The sequence below is a fragment of the Salmo salar genome, chromosome ssa13, assembly GCF_905237065.1.
Source record: "Salmo salar chromosome ssa13, Ssal_v3.1, whole genome shotgun sequence".
Classification (NCBI taxonomy): domain Eukaryota; kingdom Metazoa; phylum Chordata; class Actinopteri; order Salmoniformes; family Salmonidae; genus Salmo; species Salmo salar.
Window position 1 is genome coordinate 87,622,075 of NC_059454.1, and position 18,433 is coordinate 87,640,507.

An 18,433-nucleotide genomic window follows, 5' to 3' on the forward strand; every position below is an offset into this window, starting at 1 on the left:
AAATGCCAAACGTCCTGCACGGTTTTGCGCTGTAAGCACAACCCCCACCTGTGGACGTCGGGCCCCCATACCACCCTCATGGAGTCTGTTTCTGACCGTTTGAGCAGACACATGCACATTTGTGGCCTGCTGGAGGTCATTTTGCAGGGCTCTGGCAGTGATCCTCCTGCTCCTCCTTGCACAAAGGCGGAGGTAGCGGTCCTGCTGTGGGTTGTTGCCCTCCTACGGCCTCCTCCACGTTTCCTGATGTACTGGTCTGTCTCCTGGTAGCGCCTCCATGCTCTGGACACTACGCTGACAGACACAGCAAACCTTCTTGCCACAGCTTGCATTGATGTGCCATCCTGGATGAGCTGCACTACCTGAGCCACTTGTGTGGGTTGTAGACTCCGTCTCATGCTACCACTAGAGTGAAAGCACCGCCAGCATTCAAAAGTGACCAAAACATCAGCCAGGAAGCATAGGAACTGAGAAGTGGTCTGTGGTCTCCACCTGCAGAACCACTCCTTTATTTGGGGTGTCTTGCTTATTGCCTATAATTTCCACCTGTTGTCTATTCCATTTGCACTACAGCATGTGAAATTTATTGTCAATCAGTGTTGCTTCCTAAGTGGACAGTTTGATTTCACAGAAGTGTGATTGACTTGGAGTTACATTGTGTTGTTTAAGTGTTCCCTTTATTTTTTTGAGCAGTGTATATATATGTGTGTGTGTGTGTGTGTGTGTGTGTGTGTACAGTGAGGGGGGAAAAGTATTTGATCACCTGCTGATTTTGTACGTTTGCCCACTGACAAAGAAATGATCAGTCTATAATTTTAATGGTAGGTTTATTTGAACAGTGAGACAGAATAACAAAAAAATCCAGAAAAACGCATGTCAAAAATGTTATAAATTGGTTTGCGTTTTAATGAGGAAATAAGTATTTGACCCCCTCTCAATCAGAAAGATTTACACTGTAGAAACGTTGAGGATTGAAAGGTTCAAAATGTTTGTGAAATGTTAGTGTAGTTGAAAAATATGTCAATTAGAAATCCAAACGGATGGTCTTAAGACATAGTGTAGATGGGAGGGGTTGAGGGGAGCTGAAAGGTGGGACTTAAAAGGATTAAAAACAAATAAGATAACTAATGTAAAAAATTCTGTCTGTAAAATGTATGTATGTATAAGCTGTAAATAGAAGCCCAAGTATTGTTGGCCATTAGTTTACTCCAATTAGGGGAGGTGTGGTAGGGTTAGGGGGAAATAATAAAGAAGGAAGAAGGATTGTAAATGATGCAGACAATTACATTGATAGAACCCACAATCTATCTGTAATATTAAAGCTGAACTACACCCCACAACAACAACAACAACAACAACAACAACAAAATTACAAAAATATACATGAACACCAGAAAGAGAAATTAGGACTGGATTTTTGAATTGGAGAGGTTGTTATTCTCACCATTATAAAGTCTCCTCACCTCGCTCTCTCGCTCTCTCTCGCTCTCTCGCCAGGTGATGCACATGTTTAAGGGGTGCAGGAGGGAGGACACAGCGCCTCACATCTATGGCGTGGCCCAGTCAGCCTATAGGAATCTGCTGACCACCCGTCAGGACCAGTCCATTGTGCTACTGGGAAAGAGCGGCAGCGGCAAGACCACCAATTGTCAACACCTGGTCCAGTACCTGGTCACCATCGCTGGCAGCACTGGCAAGACCTTCTCTGGTAGGTTTTGAGGGGAATGAACATGCAGTAGGTTACAGAACAAGTTATTTACATTTTTCATTTGAAAGTCCATTATTTGCCTGCTATTTCCTATTTGGCCTGTTTCTGTGTGTCTCCCAGCGGAGAAGTGGCAGGCAGTCTACACCATCCTGGAGGCCTTTGGGAACAGTTCCACTTCCATGAACGGAAACGCCAGTCGCTTCTCTCACATCGTGTGCCTGGATGTTGACCAGGCTGGTCAGGTGGCCTCGGCCTCCATTCAGACCATGCTGCTAGAGAAGCTAAGAGTGACTAGGCGGCCAGAGGGAGAGTCCACTTTCAATGTCTTCTACTATATGATGGCTGGAGCTGACAGCTCTCTCACGTAAGCTGTCATCTTCCTCAGACCTCTGTGTGGAGTGGACCTACACCCTTGCCGAACTCTCTCTCGCTCCCTCTCTTTTTCTCTGCTCCCTCTCACCTTTCTCCCTTTCACCTCTCCATCTTACTCTCTCTCACTCTGTCCTTCATTTACTTTAAAGTGTGAGTTTTGAAGGTCAGAAACTCTTGAGTAGTTCTGTCATGTATACTCTTGTCATTGTGACTGAATGACAGCTTGTCTCATATTGCCTACCCAGGACTAAGCTGCACTTCAACCACTTTGCTGAAAACAGTGCTTTTGGAATTGTGCCTCAACCCAAGGTAACTCTACCCAGGGCCCCAAGGACCTTGTGAGAAAGACCTTGTCAGTAAAGTTTTATTTGGTTTTGTGTGAATAGACTCGTACTGCTTTTTATGCGAGTTTTTTTAATTTAATTTTATGCTGTATTTCCTATGTAACTTGTTGTGTAATTGTAAGATGCAGGGCTCCCAATGGGACTCCCTGTTAAATTAAAGGTGCAATTCTATTAAATATAGTCCATATAAACAACTGTCGTTTCTCCCCCCCCATGCTCGCCCAGTCTGAAGACAAGCAGCGGGCCTCCCAGCAGTTCACCAAGCTGCAGGCAGCCATGAAGGTCCTGGGTATCAGTGGGGAGGAGCAGAGGGCCTTCTGGCTGGTCCTGGGGGCCATCTACCACTTAGGGGCTGCAGGAGCCACCAAGGGTAAGGAGCCTACTCTGAGACCATGTCAGATGTTCAGTCCACAGGCTAATAATGCAGCTGTATTCTGTATTTAAATTCCATGAAACACTTCCATGACAGATGCATGTTTTCTGTATTCAACAAAAATAGAATACATTTGCATAGTGTAGTTGAAAGAGTAAAGCCAAGCAAAGAGACACTGGGTGTATTCTGAAATAAGAGTTCATGGTGCTGCAGCTGCCATCAATCCAGGGCCTTTGTTTGTTTCAAGGAGCTTTTCAAGCTGAGAACATTGAGGACATTTATGTGACAGTTGTGAAGTCTATGAGCACTTTCAATAATTCCATGTTTTACCATCTGCAGGGGAGATTTTCATTGCATTCCTTTACCGTTCAACCACCAAAATGGTTGGTGTCAGTTTGAGACAGTTGGGCGACACCTGAAGAGTTTTAACTTCTCTGGGCTAGGTGGGACGTGACCGTCCCACACTATTCAATAGCCAGTGAAATGGCATGGCGCGAAATACAAAACAGCAAAAATCTCATAATTTCATTTTCTCAAACGATCAACTATTTTACACCATTTTAAAGATAAGACTCTCGTTAATCTAACCACATTGTCCGATTTCAAAAAGGCTTTACGGCGAAAGCATAAAATTAGATTATGTTAGGACATAAACTTCACAAGAAAATCCACACAGCCATTTTCCAAGCAAGGACATGCATCACAAAAACCAAAAGTACAGCTAAAATATTCACTAACCTTTGATCTTCATCAGATGGCACTCATAGGACTTCATGTTATACAATACATGTATGTTTTGCTCGATAAAGTTCATATTTATATCCAAAAACAGCATTTTACATTGGCGCGTGATGTTCAGAAAATGTATTCCCACCAAAACCTCTGGTGAATGTGCACATCAATTTACAAAAATACTCATCATAAACGTTGATAAAATTTACAACAGTTATTGAAAGAATTATAGATACACTACTCCTTGACGCAACCGCTTTGTCAGATTTCAAAATAACTTTACGGAGAAAGCACATTGTTCAATATTCTGAGTACATAGCTCAGCCATCGAAGCAAGCTATACAGCTACCCGCCAAGTTCTGGCAGCAACAAAACACTGAATTAGTATTATAAAGATTCTCTTACCTTTGCTGATCTTCGTCAGAATGCACTCCGAGGACTCCTACTTCCACAAGAAATGTTTGTTTTGTTCGAAATACTCCATATTTATTTCCAAATACCTCCGTTTTGTTCGTGCGTTCAGATCACTATCCAAAGGCATAACGCGTGAGCGCAGTACCAGAGACGAAAAGTCAAAATGTTCCATTACCGGTCGTAGAAACATGTTAAACGTTGTTTACAATCAATCCTTAGGGTATTTTTAACATAAAACGTTGATCATTTTCCAACCAGACAATGGCGTCTTCATTCCAGGAGAAAAAGGAACGGCGTGCTCGTGGGATCGCACATCACCAAGCCCTTTGTCCATAGGCAGTCCACTCATTGACTGAGCTACTATTCTCTGCCCAGTAACAGAAGGATGAAAACTTTCTAAAGGCTGTTGACAGCCAATGGAAGCCTTAGGAAGTGCAACGTGACCCCACACACTGTAGTTTTGATAGGGATTCAAAAGAAGAACATAAATTCTCAGATTTCCCACTTCCTGGTTGGATTTTTCTCCGGGTTTTGCCTGCCATATGAGTTCTGTTATACTCACAGACATCATTCAAACAGGTTTAGAAACTTCAGAGTGATTTCTGTCCAAACCTACTAATATATGCAATTATTTGACTCTGGGCCCGAGTATTAGGCAGGCTTTTCATCCGAAATCAAAAATAATGCCCCCTATACCCTAAAAAGTTAAGTGATCCAACTCAAGAAGCAAAAAGTCCCAGCCCAACTTCAGCCTTAGCTGACTAAATGCTTTGCCTTGTCATTGGAAAGCTCTGTCTGTTTGCTGCTGTGCCTCCTCAGAGAACAACCCATTGTGTTTAATTGCTAAACTCAGCAAAAAAAGAAACGTCCCTTCACCGATCTTCATTGTAAAGGGTTTAAACACTGTTTCCCATGCTTGTTCAATGAACCATAAACAATTAATGAACATGCACCTGTGGAACGGTTGTTAAGACACTAACAGCTTACAGATGGTAGGCAATTAAGGTCACAGTTATGAAAACTTAGGACACTAAAGAGGCCTTTCTACTGACTCTGAAAAACACCAAAAGAAAGATGCTCAGGGTCCCTGCTCATCTGCGTGAACGTGCCTTAGTCATGCTGCAAGGAGGCATGAGGACTGCAGATGTGGTCAGGGCAATAAATTGTGATGTCCGTACTGTGAGACGCCTAAGACGGCTCTACAGGCAGACAGGACGGACAGCAGATCGTCCTCGCAGTGGCAGACCATGTGTAACAACACCTGCACAGTATCGGTATGTCTGAACATCACACCTTCGGGACAGGTACAGGATGGCAACAACAACTGCCTGAGTTACATCAGGAACGCACAATCCCTCCATCAGTGCTCAGACTGTCCACAAAGGCTGAGAGAGGCTGGACTGAGGGCTTGTAGGCCTGTTGTAAGGCAGGTCCTCACCAGACATCACTGGCAACAACGTCACCAGACAGGACTGTCAGTGCTCTCTGCTGACAAGTCGCGGTTTTGTCTCACCGGGGGGATGGTCGGATTCACGTTTATCATCGAAGGAATGAGCGTTACACCGAAGCCTGTACTCTGGCGCGAGATCGATTTGGAGGTGGAGAGTCTGTCATGGTCTGGGGGCGGTGTGTCACAGCATCATTGGACTGAGCTTGTTGTCATTGCAGGCAATCTCAACTCTGTGCGTTACAGGGAAGACATCCTCCTCCCTCATGTCGTACCCTTCCTGCAGGCTCATCCTGACATGACCCTCCAGCATGACAATGCCACCAGCCATATTGCTTGTTCTGTGCGTGATTTCCTGCAATACAGGAATGTCAGTGTTCTGCCATGGCCAGAGAAGAGCCCTGATCTCAATCCCATTGAGCACGTCTGGGACCTGTTGGATCGGAGGGTGAGGGCTAGGGCCATTCCCCCCCCAGAAATGTCTGGGAACTTGCAGGTGCCTTGGTGGAAGAGTGGGGTAACATGTCAAAGCAAGAACTGGCAAATCTGGTGCAGTCCATGAGGAGATGCACTGCAGTACTTAATGCAGCTGGTGGCCACACCAGATACTGACTGTTACTTCTGATTTTGACCCCCTTTTGTTCAGCGACACATTATTCCATTTCTGTTAGTCACGTGTCTGTGGAACTTGTTCAGTTTGTCTCAGTTGTTGAATCTTGTTATGTTCATACAAATATTTACACATGTTAAGTTTGCTGAAAATAAACGCAGTTGACAGTGACATTCCTTTTTTTGCTGAGTTTATTTGCCTGACAGCCCAGAATGAGATGGATTGTTTACACTGTACTAATGAAAATGAATGTGTGCGCAGTTGGAATGCTTATTCACATTGTCTAACGTTGCCTTCTCTGCAGTGTCAGTCATAGAGGAAATTGGTAATGATCCCAAACAAACACTCTTCTGGTTGTTTTTCTGTCTAATACTGTTTTGATCTTCTCTTCCTCTTGTCTCTGAAGTGTTAATTGGCTGTTTAATAGGTTAATTGGATTCCATGCTGTATCACAACCAGCCATTATTGGGAGTCCCAAAGGGTGGCACACAATTGGCCCAGTGTCGTCCGTGTTAGGGTTTGGCCGGGGTAGGCCGTCATTTTAAATAAGATTTTTTTTCTTAACTGGCTTGCCTAGTTCAATAAATACAATTTAAAAATAAAGATACATATTTGTTGTGTTACAATCTGTCAGATTGACCAAAAAATCTGTCAGTTGCCACTTGGTGGAAATATGTTAATACATGCTGCCCTCCTATAATACTACAACATCTTTGTGGTATTATAGAGAGTTTAGAAATGGGTGAGTTCATTTGAGGTTTGATGAAACACCCTAATGATAAGCAGTGCAGTTTGACTAGGTAACACCAGAGGGCAGCATAGACCTTTATTTATCATGAGTTGCAGTGTCAATACTAAAGAAGTACATGACTTTATCAACCTGCTATCAGTAGAGCTGAATGAACGGGAGGTTGATTGGGTATTCTGACAAGTGTGGGCTGTTCTACTCCTCAACTCTCAGTACATTGTTTTCCAATGAAGCTCCTGAATGCAGTGTGTTGGTCAGACCCTGTTAAAGCATGCCCATTGCTGCTGTTAGAGTGGTGTTTGTCTTCATGTACTGTATACATTGCTACTGTTGCTCCAGCTGTTCTGTTCTAACTACCTGTTCTTACTTGCATGTTGCATGCTGCACCCCTTGAATTGCAGACGCAGACAAAGGTAAAAACACCCCTCTCCATATTGTTATGTTCTGACTCTGTGCTTTTATTGCTGTGAGCAGACATGGTGGCATTAGCATTTTAATGAAGTTCTAAGTCTTTTTCTTTAATTGCCTTTTTGCTTGTCACAACATGGTGGTATGTGACGCTCTCATAGGCCCGATGAAACAGGGAGATACCAGCATTCCTCAGTCAGAAGCACAACTGTCTGATGTTCCCCAGTCAGTCGCCCTCTTAAGTGTCTGAGGGAGGGTTCCTCTCCAATACCACTGAAATTAAAAACCACTTCTATCCACTCACTCTCATCACCCATCCACCAGACATGGTTTGCAGACCGAGGCTCGTGCTTCTGCAACTTCATACTTTGGAATGATAGTCCCTGTAATTATTTCCTGTGTATGTCTGGATGAAGGATTTAGCTGCGAGGAAAAATAACATTGAAAAAATGTTAGAGCTTTTTGAACTACGTTAAATGGTATTGACAAAAAAGCTTTAAGCTAATGGGACTGTAGAGGAGAATTTAGAATTTATACCATTTAGATGCACAGTACCTTGAATGTGGTTTGTATAGGCTTCATTTCACTATCCTGATGAGGTTGTTATTGTTAGCTCTTCTACTATCACAGCTGTGTTAGCCTGGGTAGGGTCGACTTGACCCAGACACACACCGCCTCTGTCAACTGCATTCTCCTGTCGTGGATAGACATACTGTCCCCATGGTTGTTGGCAGAGGTGATAATGGTTGTATTTCTGTTTGTCTCAGCCGGTAGGAAACAGTTTGCACGTCATGAATGGGCGCAGAAGGCTGCCTACCTGCTGGGCTGCACTCTAGAAGAGCTCTCCTCCTCCATCTTCAAGCACCAGGCCAAGGGCACCCTGCCCAGAGCCAGCTCTATACGTCAGGGGACAGACGATGCAGCAGGAGACTTCTCAGGTACACCTGGGACTACACACACACGGTCCCTCAGCTCATCACCTAGGGGACACGACACGCTTCTCTGAAAGTTAAAGCTTATCCAAGTAATGACTACCGCAGTGGTTATTGATGGGTAGGTATACAAAAAATATCAGGAGGATTTTAGGAAGTCTTCCTTATGCATTGCCCTTGAAATTCTAATTTGATTCCATTGATTATTTCTTTTCACATGTACAGTACCTCAGAGTTTTCAGGGGTTGACCCACATACTTTGAAGGACATGTATGCAGTCAGAACCTTATCACAGGAGAACTGGACAGTTAGCCTTTATTTTACCTTGTCTATGTCCTCCCTTCCCAAACGCAGAGATTTCTCCCTCCAGCCACCTTTAGCTCAGTAGCTATTCCTGGATATGGTAGATGGTATCATTCCGGCCCTGTACTCTGAACCTTCCTAGATTACACTGCTTTGTGGCCAAACTCAGACTTTCCAGAATTTCTCAGATCAAAACACACAACATCCATGCCTCATGGCACTGGGCACCTGGTAAACCTTACTGACATGGGATAGCTTTCTCATCTACGCACACTGCCATGAGGCGTACATGTGGATGTTGTGTGTGGTTTGATCTGAGCACTGCTGACAAGTCAGTCTAAACCTTCCTAGATTACTCTGCTTTGTGAGTAGAATACAGAGCCAGTAGGATACAATAATGTTGCCACCCATCAGACATGGTTGGGATTTACCTGTCTTCCTCTGTTACCACCTCAGATTCAGGGGCAATAGTACTAGGTTTAGTTGGTTTCCTGCAGTTATCCCATTTCAAATGTCACACTCACTGGAGTGAGCCAAGCATTCCATGCCACTGCTATGTACAGTGTTTCGGAAAAGTATTCAGATCCATTTACATTTTCTACTTTTTGTTACGTTACAGCCTTATTCTAAAAATGATTTAAAAAAAAATTCCCATCATAATGACAAAGCAAAAACAGCTTTTTAGATTTTTTTTTGCAAATGTATAAAATAAAAAAAACCTGAAGTATTACATTTACATAAGTATTCAGACACTTTACTCAGTACTTTGTTGAAGCACCTTTGGCTGCGATTACAGCCTTGGCACACATGTATTTGGGGAGTTTCTCCAATTCTTCTCTGCAGATCCTCTCAGGCTCTGTTAGGTTGGAAGGTGAGCGTCTCTGCACAGCTATTTTCGGGTCTTTCCAGAGATGTTCAATCGGGTTCAAGTCCGGGCTCTGGCTGGGTCACTCAAGGACATTCAGAGACTTGTCCCGAAGCCACTCCTGTGTTGTCTTGGCTGCGTGCTTAGCGTCGTTGTCCTGTTGGAAAGTGAACCTTAACCTGCTCTGGACCTCAGACTGGGGTTTTAATTTCTCTGTACTTTGGTACGTTCATCTTTCCCTGGATTCTGACTAGTCTCCCAGTCACTGCCTCTGAAAAACATCCCCAAAGCATGATGTTGCCACCACCATGCTTCACTGTAGGGATGGAGCCAGGTTTCCTCCAGGTGTGACGCTTGGCATTCCCGCCAAAGATTTCAATCTTGGTTTCATCATACCAGTGAATCTTGTTTCTCGTGCTTTGAGAGTCTTTATGGGCCTTCTAGGCCTTCCGTCTGGCCACTCTACCATAAAGGCCTGATTGGTGGAGTGCTGCAGAGATGGTTGTCCTTCTGGAAGGAACTCTGGAGCTCTGTCAGAGTGACCATCGGGTTTTTGGTCACCTCCCTGACCAAGGCCCTTCTCTCCTGATTGCTCAGTTTGGCCGGGCGGCCAGCTGTAGGGAGAGTCTTGGTGGTTCCCTTCCCCAGATCTGTGCCGCAACGCAATCCTCTCTCGGAGCTCTACGGACAATTCCTTCGACCACATTGCTTGGTTTTTGCTCTGACACACAGTCGGCTGTGGGACCTTATATAGACAGATGTGTGCCTTTCCAAATCATGTCCAGTCAATTGAATTTACCACACGTGTACGCCAATCAAGTTGTAGAAGCATCTCAAGGATGATCAATGGAAACAGGATGCACCGGAGCTAAATTGAGTCTCATAGCAAATGGTCTGAATGCTTATGTAAATAAGGTATTTCAGATGTATATTTGTAATAAATTTGCAAGAATTTCTAAAAACCTGTTTTGTCATTATGGGGTATTGTGTGTAGATTGCTGAATTTTTTTAAAATCCATTTTAGAATAAGGCTGTAAAGTAACAAAATCAAGGGGTCTGAATACTTTCTGAAGGCGCTCTATGCTGCCTGATTTGATGGGGACGTTGTTGTGAATTTGTCTCTTCACCTATTCTCCCACCAGGTTCCAAGGCCACAGCCATGGAGTGTTTAGAAGCCATGGCATCTGGGCTGTACTCAGAGCTCTTCACCCTCCTCGTCTCCCTCATCAACCGGTTAGTCACCACTTTACCAGAGATAGAGGGAGATGACGCAAGCATGCACCACTACAGCTGGTTCTCAGTTTTTTTTGGTCTGACTGTGTGTCTGTGTGTGCCAGTGCTCTGAAGTCCAGCCAGCACTCTCTGTGCTCCCTGCTCATCGTGGACACCCCGGGCTTTCAGAACCCTCGCTGGGCCAAGCGGGAGCGCGGAGCCACCTTTGAAGAGCTCTGCCATAACTACACCCAGGAGCGCCTGCAGACACTGTTCTATCAGCGCACCTTTGTACAGGAGCTAGAGAGATACAAAGAGGTAGCTTAATATGCACAGTACACACACACACTAACTCGTATGTAAACACACACACACACTTTTAAGGATTCAAATACACATTCTCACATACAGGACATAAGATGACACACTATTACTTCCTGTAAGCCATGGCAAATTAGAACTTCATAGATCTCATGGTTTCCACCCCTTCATCAATACTGTCAGTCACACAGTGAACCCATATAATGGCCCATGTGATTGCCATTTCTCCTCCCCTGCCGGGCCCAAAGCGAGTTCACTCATCACTGGCTGTATGAACTGGGTTGAGCTGCTTACAGGGCCTCGCTGGCTGATGAAGAATAACACCTCTCTTTAACTGCCTCTTCTCTTCACACAGCAGATCTACTCTCTAATGCTAGTATATACACCCGCCATAATAGGGCTGAATTATCCCTGACAACTCTGTCCTAACTGATGTGTGGCTAATCACCCCCATTGTACAAAACACAATGGTTTCACTTTCATAGCCTGTAGCCGTTTATCAGCAGTTTATGAGCAGATCTACTCTCTAATGCTAGTCTATAAACCTGTCATAATAGGGCTGAATTATCCCTGACAACTCTGTCCTAACTGATGTTTAATCACTCCCATTGTACAAAACACAATGGTTTTACTTTCATAGTCTGTTGCCATTTATCAACAGTTTGAGCAGTTTATAACATTGTATTACTATTGTTATGTACATTTACATTTTACATTTACGTCATTTAGCAGACGCTCTTATCCAGAGCGACTTACAAATTGGTGCATTCACCTTATGATATCCAGTGGAACAACCACCTTACAATAGTACATCTATCTTTTTTTGGGGGGGGGGGGGGTGGTTGGAACGATTACTATATCCTATCCCAGGTATTCCTTAAAGAGGTGGGGTTTCAGGTGTCTCCGGAAGGTGGTGATTGACTCCGCTGTCCTGGCGTCGTGAGGGAGCTTGTTCCACCATTGGGGTGCCAGAGCAGCGAACAGTTTTGACTGGGCTGAGCGGGAACTGTGCTTCCTCAGAGGTAGGGGGGCCAGCAGGCCAGAGGTGGATGAACGCAGTGCCCTTGTTTGGGTGTAGGGCCTGATCAGAGCCTGAAGGTACGGAGGTGCCGTTCCCCTCACAGCTCCGTAGGCAAGCACCATGGTCTTGTAGCAGATGCAAGCTTCAACTGGAAGCCAGTGGAGAGAGCGGAGGAGCGGGGTGACATGAGAGAACTTGGGCAGGTTGAACACCAGACGGGCTGCGGCGTTCTGGATGAGCTGTAGGGGTTTAATGGCACAGGCAGGGAGCCCCGCCAACAGCGAGTTGCAGTAATCCAGACGGGAGATGACAAGTGCCTGGATTAGGACCTGCGCCGCTTCCTGTGTAAGGCAGGGTTGTACTCTGCGAATGTTGTATAGCATGAACCTACAGGATCGGGTCACCGCCTTGATGTTAGCGGAGAACGACAGGGTGTTGTCCAGGGTCACGCCAAGGCTCTTAGCACTCTGGGAGGAGGACACAATGGAGTTGTCAACCGCGATGGCGAGATCATGGAAAGGGCAGTCCTTCCCCGGGAGGAAGAGCAGCTCCGTCTTGCCGAGGTTCAGCTTGAGGTGGTGTACTGTAGCTGATAATGAGTAACATACTAAACTAATTCCTAAAGTAGACAACTAAAAACTTGGCGCCCTTCAGATCTATGTTACTGTCATTGGTTCCTAATCATCCCTTCTGTCCCCACTTAGGAAAACATAGAGCTCGCATTAGATGACATGGAGCCCAGCACATCTCAGTCTGTAGCTGCAGTAGACCAAGCGCCAAGTCAAGCCCTGGTAAGTACACTCCTTAGTGACGCAGCGGTCTAAGGCACTGCATCTCAGTGCTAGAGGCGTCACTACAGACCCTGGTTCAGTCCTGGGCTGTATCACAACCGGCCGTGATCGGGAGTCCCATAGGGCGGCGCACAACTGGCCCAGCGTCTCCTAGGTTACAGGAGGGTTTGGCCGGGGTAGGCCGTCATTGTAAAATAAGAATTTGTTTTTAACTGATTTGCCTAGTTAAATAAAGGTAAAATATTTTTAAATAGCTATATTCACACAAGAGTTTACCTGGTTGGAGAATTTAAATGAAGTCTTGCTTTCTATGACCATGGCAGCTTCATGCTGTACAGCAGTTCTCTCATCACCTTTCTATGGGATTTCTGTTTGATATTGGCACAGTCCAGTGACACATTATTTCCCATGAACTCCCTTATGAATCTTTTGGCACTTTCAATTGCCAGATCTCTGTAATCATGGCACCCTGCCTCTCTGACTGCCACATAGTTCACGGTGCACCTTTATGCATATTGTAATTACATTCATGACTTCTTTGAGATTCACAGTGAGTCAGTCTAGTTATTTGATACATTTTTGCAAATTTTAGAATTTTCAGTTTGTTTCGTTTATTTTTCACCTTAGAAGAGTGAGCATGATATATTAATGCCTGCGTAGAGGAACCAACAGGAAGAAAGGTGAAGGAGAAGGAAGATATTTCATTCAGCAAAAGAAAACTAAACTTACTCTGGTGGAAGAAAAACATTTTTTTGCTTCTCCTCCAGTGTGTGCCATGGAAACAGAAATGATATGGTGTTGACAGTGTCAGAGCTAGCTTTATAATAATTCCTGGTTGGTTGCGTTGAGTACTCTGCGTTTTAAGGGGTCCTGGCCCTGCTGGAGCAGTCTTCAAAAGCACTGAACCAGTGTACAGCAGATGGCTGTAAAAGGCCAAAACCTTTTTAAAGGCTGACAAAAGCAAAAGAATGGCACCGCCCACGCCATTAGAGAGCACTCTGTTGATGTCGAGACACAAGGATGAAAGCTGACAGTTGAATTTACACTGACACTCTTCAAATGTTGGCCCCTGACATTAAAAAGTCAGTACCCATGGGTTCACTGAAGGCTTTTAGTGGTCCAGGAAGAGGCTTTTTTTATGTATGTGTGTGGCTGCGTGCGAGCGTGTGCACGTCCAATCTGACCGAGGGATTATTTTTATATATAAAGGCTCAAAGAATTCAACAATACTAGATACTAGTTATCATCCCCTAATGTTAAGTGTCAGTTTCCCCTATATTAATTTAGCAGCGGCGGGCCGTCGTTGCCACATCGTTGCCACCACTCCCCCAAAATATGTTGGTAAACTGTTTTCAGTGTAAACTTAAATGACTAAGATCAGGTATATAGAAAAGATAATGGAGCTATGTATTCATAAGATCATCTTTGAGAACTAACAACCACCAAATTAAACTAGACAGTCAGGGAGAATCTAAAATTCCCAAAATGTCATGGCATGGGGCCCCCATTTTTGATTTTGTTATTTTTGAGTAACTCAGCATAAGAATACAGAAAAAGACATGGCAAATTTAGTAGAATTGCAGGGAATTAGCTTCAAACCCCCCCCCACACGCTAACTTTCCCACTGCTGCTGAAAGAAATCAGAGGGGAGAATAGTGTAAAAACACTGAGAAGCATTTTGTTCACTCTGCCAAGTGGGTATACATATGTATATGTTTCTCATGGTCTGAGAGTCCTTCAGGTGCCTTTTGCAAACTCCAAGCAGGCTGTCATGTGCCATTTACTGAGAATTGGCTTCTGTCTGGCCACTCTACCATAAAGGCCTGATTTGATGGAGTGCTGCAGAGATGGTTGTCCTTCTGGAAGGTTCTCCCATCTCCACAGAGGAACTCTGGAGCTCTGTCAGAGTTACCATCAGGTTTTTGGTCACCTCCCTGACCAAGGCCCTTCTCCCCCAATTGCTCAGTTTGGCTGGGAAAATAGCTCTAGGAAGAGTCTTAGGCGTTCAAACTCCATCCATTTAAGAATGATGGAGGCCACTGTGTTCTTGGGGACCTTCAATGCAGCAGACATTCTTTGGTACCCTTCCCCAGATCTGTGCCTCGAAACAATCTTGTCTCAGAGCTCTAGGGACAATTCCTTTGACCTCATGGCTTGGTTTTTGTTCTGATGTGCACTGTGTCGTGTCTTTGGATATGCCGGATTAAGTGATATGACATGCTAACTTATAAAATGATTTCTCTGTAATTAATATTACCTGATTAAGCTAATCATGTAAATGTAATTAACTAGAAAGTCGGGGCACCACGGAAGAACGTTTATAGAGCTGTTATCTTCCGAATAAACTCTTAAAATACTTAGTAATCTTTTACCTCGATAGCAGTCAATATTAACCCTTGTCTTATTTTCAGTCTCATAATGAAAGTTGTAAGTTCTAGGCTATCTTCACGAACCCTGGCTAACAAGTTGAATCAGCAATACAAAATTGAGTTAATTATTTATTTACTAAATACCTAACTAATCACACAGAATTACAAATACACAGAATACAATGTCGTCATACAGAAAACGTCCCGGTAGACGGAACAGATATGACGGCTGGTTACACAAAGGAAAGGGGGTTGGGCTTGAATGAAAGATCGGGAAGATTTAGGAACAGAGAAACAGCAGCTATGCTATCGTAAATACATTATCTTATGCATTCTAAATTACCGCCCATTTGGAAAAGGAAAATGCAATAAATATTTACTCTGAGCTGCGCTTCAGTAGATTGGTCGTAGATGCCGGCCGGGTTGGCCAACAGATCTTCCTGTTACTCGGAAGAATGTCTCTGGTGGTCAATTGGATACGTGGTGGTATCTTCGTCCGTCTGTTAGACTGGATCCGTCGTCCGTCCTTTCCTAGCCCACGTTACAGCGGCCGCTGCTAACTCAACGGCTAGGAAGTATCACTTCTGTAGTGAATAAGCTCAAAGTTCATACCATTCGCCATCAAAGCTCACGCCGAGGTTGGCATAGTTCTGTCCTTGATATGTGTGTCTCCTTCTAACGTGGAGGCTGCAGCCCTCCCGTACTGGAACTACCTGGTTATCTTTTCGTCAAAGGATTATATAGTGGAGAGGGGGAGGGAGGTGTTTCATCGTTTATAACCCCTGTCTCTTCACATGGTTGGGTTACTGATCGAGCAGGGCCCTTTCCTTATGAAAACCCAAATCTCTCATTCGGAAGCTAAAATTACATTTCATCTCCTAACAAACATTTTTAATATCAAACATTTCAATTGCATAACAATTCCATGTGACTCTGATAACTCGAGGGTGTATACTTTCTCAGATACAGTTTATGTCGTCCTGTCATCAGTCATAATGTCTCAGATGACAACCGAACTGACATACATACTCATTACGTTCCCAAGCATATTTCCAACTGGTTTTATTAACAAAATATGTGGTACCTTTCGCCATTTGTTTGATGTTCCCAGACTCTCTATATTTAACAGGACAGCAGTCCTTCAGTAGGGTCAGTAAGAGAGGGGAAGGGGGAAAGGTATTTATGGGGGGGTCATAAACCTTACCCACAGGCCAACGTCATGACAACTGTCAACTGTGGGACCTTATATAGTCTGCTGTGTGCATTTCTAAATCATGTCCGATCAATTGAATTTAGCACAGGTGGACTTCAATCAAGTTTTATAAACATCACAAGGATGATCAATGGAAACAGGATGCACCTGAGCTTAATTTTGAGTCTCATAGCAAAGGGTCTGAATGTTATTTATTTTTAATACATTTGCAAACTTTCTAAAAAAACTATTTGTCATTATGGGGTATTGTGTGTAGATTGATGAGGAGGAAAATGTATTTAATCAGTTTTAGAATAAGGCTGTAACGTACATTTTTTGGGGGAAAAGACGAGGTCTGTATACTTTCCGACTGCACTGTATATTCTTTAATTTAGAAAGAGCCATTTCAAGAGAGAAACGGTTTAGAGTTCTGTTATACCAAAAAGCTCAATTATAGCTGGCATTCTAGTGATAATTGCTGAAGTGGCCTGTGTAGAGTGCAGGCTTCCTGAATGCTCCAGTGCTCTCTGAGCTCTTTCTCTGATACTAGACATAATGAGAGCCATGTCTAATGACCTGTCTCTCTCTGCCGTCTGGACCTTACAAAACAAACTACTGCAATTGCTTTATGAAAAACTACTGTATTTTTGTGGTTGTTATTCAATAAAGCCTTAATCTGAAAGCAGTGGACGTTTCTGAATACTCATACTGCATTCTAAATAGTAGGCATTTTGGGTATGCCAAAATCGAAAATTTTTATAGTTTTGGAAATTTGAGCATGCTTTAAATGGCAGGATGTCATACTAATTTCGTATTTTTGTCTAGTAGAATTCGATGCATGCTCTTGAGGAAGAGAATAGTCTTTCGAGACACGTGTGTTTGACAACAGATGATAATTACATAAGGTGACGCGCTGTACCAAAATGAACAAATGGTTGGAATGAACTCCATTGCTCATTAGATGACGCATTCTCAGCCTAGCATGTTGATATTTGTTGCTTATTGCATGACTAAACAGTGTGTTCGAAATAGTATGTAGCATGATTAGTACACAGTATGTCGTTTTAGTAGTATGCAAGAGAGATTTTGGCCAGTGTTTCAGTGTGTTGTCAGTGAAATATTTTGGTGGTAAAAATGATCAGTTGCCTCAATCACACCGTTTTTATTGTTGTGGAAATATAGTCCAGAGAGAGTTGAGAAAGGTGCTGTGCTATTACAGGTGAAAAGCCTTGTAACAAAAACATTTGCCAACATTGCCAAAGGCTTATAGAATGATTGCTACAAAGTAGAGGGTTATATTATGAGTGCTGGCTTCACCTCAGGCCTTGGAGTGTGAGTATGACTGAGCTGGCTGAGAGTCTTTGCTAAAGTGAGCCAGGTATGTATAGGTTGAAAAGCAAGCTAAGGGCCCAGTAAGTCTTGTTTCTGTGTATTTTGCTGAGACTGGTGTTTCTACTGATATACAGTGCCTTCAAAGTATTCACACCCCTTGACTTTTGTCCCCTTGTTGTTACAGCATAATGTCAAAGTGGAATTATGTTTTAAGAAATGCTGAAATGGTTTGAGTCAATAAGTATTCAACCCCTTTGTTATGGCAAGCCTAAATAAATTCAGGAGTAAAAATAGGATTTAAGTTGCATGGACTCACTACGAGTGCAATAATAGTGTTTAATTTTTTTTTGGAATAACTACATAATATGCAAGGGCCCTCAGTCGAGCAGTGAATTTCAAACACAGATTCAACCACAAAGACCAGGGAGGTTTTCCAATGCCTCACAAAGAAGGGCACCTATTGGTAGATGGATAAAAAAAGCAGGCAATGAATATACCTTTTGAGCATGGTAAAGTTTATTAATTACACTTTGGATGGTGTATCAATACACCCAGCCATTACAAAGATACAGGTGTCCTTCCTAACTCAGTTGCTGGAGAGGAAGGAAACCACTCAGGGATTTCACCATGAGGCCAATGGTGACTTTAAAATAGTTTTATGGCTGTGATAGGAGAAAACTGAGGATGGATCAACAACATTGTAGTTACTCCACAATACTAATCTAAATGACAGAGTGAAAAGAAGGAATCCTGTACAGCATAGAAATATTCTAAAACATGCATCCTGTTTGCAATAATGCACAAAAGTAAAACTGCAAAAAATGTGGCAAAGAAATGTACTTTATGTCCTGAATACAAAGCATTATGTTTGGGGCAAATCCAACACATCACATCACTGAGTACCACTCTTCATATTTTCAAGCATGGTGGTGACTGCAT

The 18,433-nt window shown here is 43.5% G+C and overlaps 1 protein-coding gene across 1 annotated transcript in view; it reads left to right on the forward strand.

Annotated features, from left to right (window-relative positions):
* Positions 1-18,433, forward strand: part of LOC106568078 (unconventional myosin-XVIIIa) — a 111,262-nt gene that overhangs the window by 41,856 nt on the left and 50,973 nt on the right. The window contains exons 6-14 of the mRNA XM_014138085.2: positions 1,498-1,708; positions 1,829-2,072; positions 2,326-2,389; positions 2,650-2,794; positions 7,150-7,161; positions 7,924-8,094; positions 10,399-10,489; positions 10,594-10,786; positions 12,515-12,601. Coding sequence (XP_013993560.1) covers positions 1,498-1,708; positions 1,829-2,072; positions 2,326-2,389; positions 2,650-2,794; positions 7,150-7,161; positions 7,924-8,094; positions 10,399-10,489; positions 10,594-10,786; positions 12,515-12,601 — 1,218 coding nt within the window. The remainder of the gene's footprint in view (positions 1-1,497; positions 1,709-1,828; positions 2,073-2,325; positions 2,390-2,649; positions 2,795-7,149; positions 7,162-7,923; positions 8,095-10,398; positions 10,490-10,593; positions 10,787-12,514; positions 12,602-18,433) is intronic.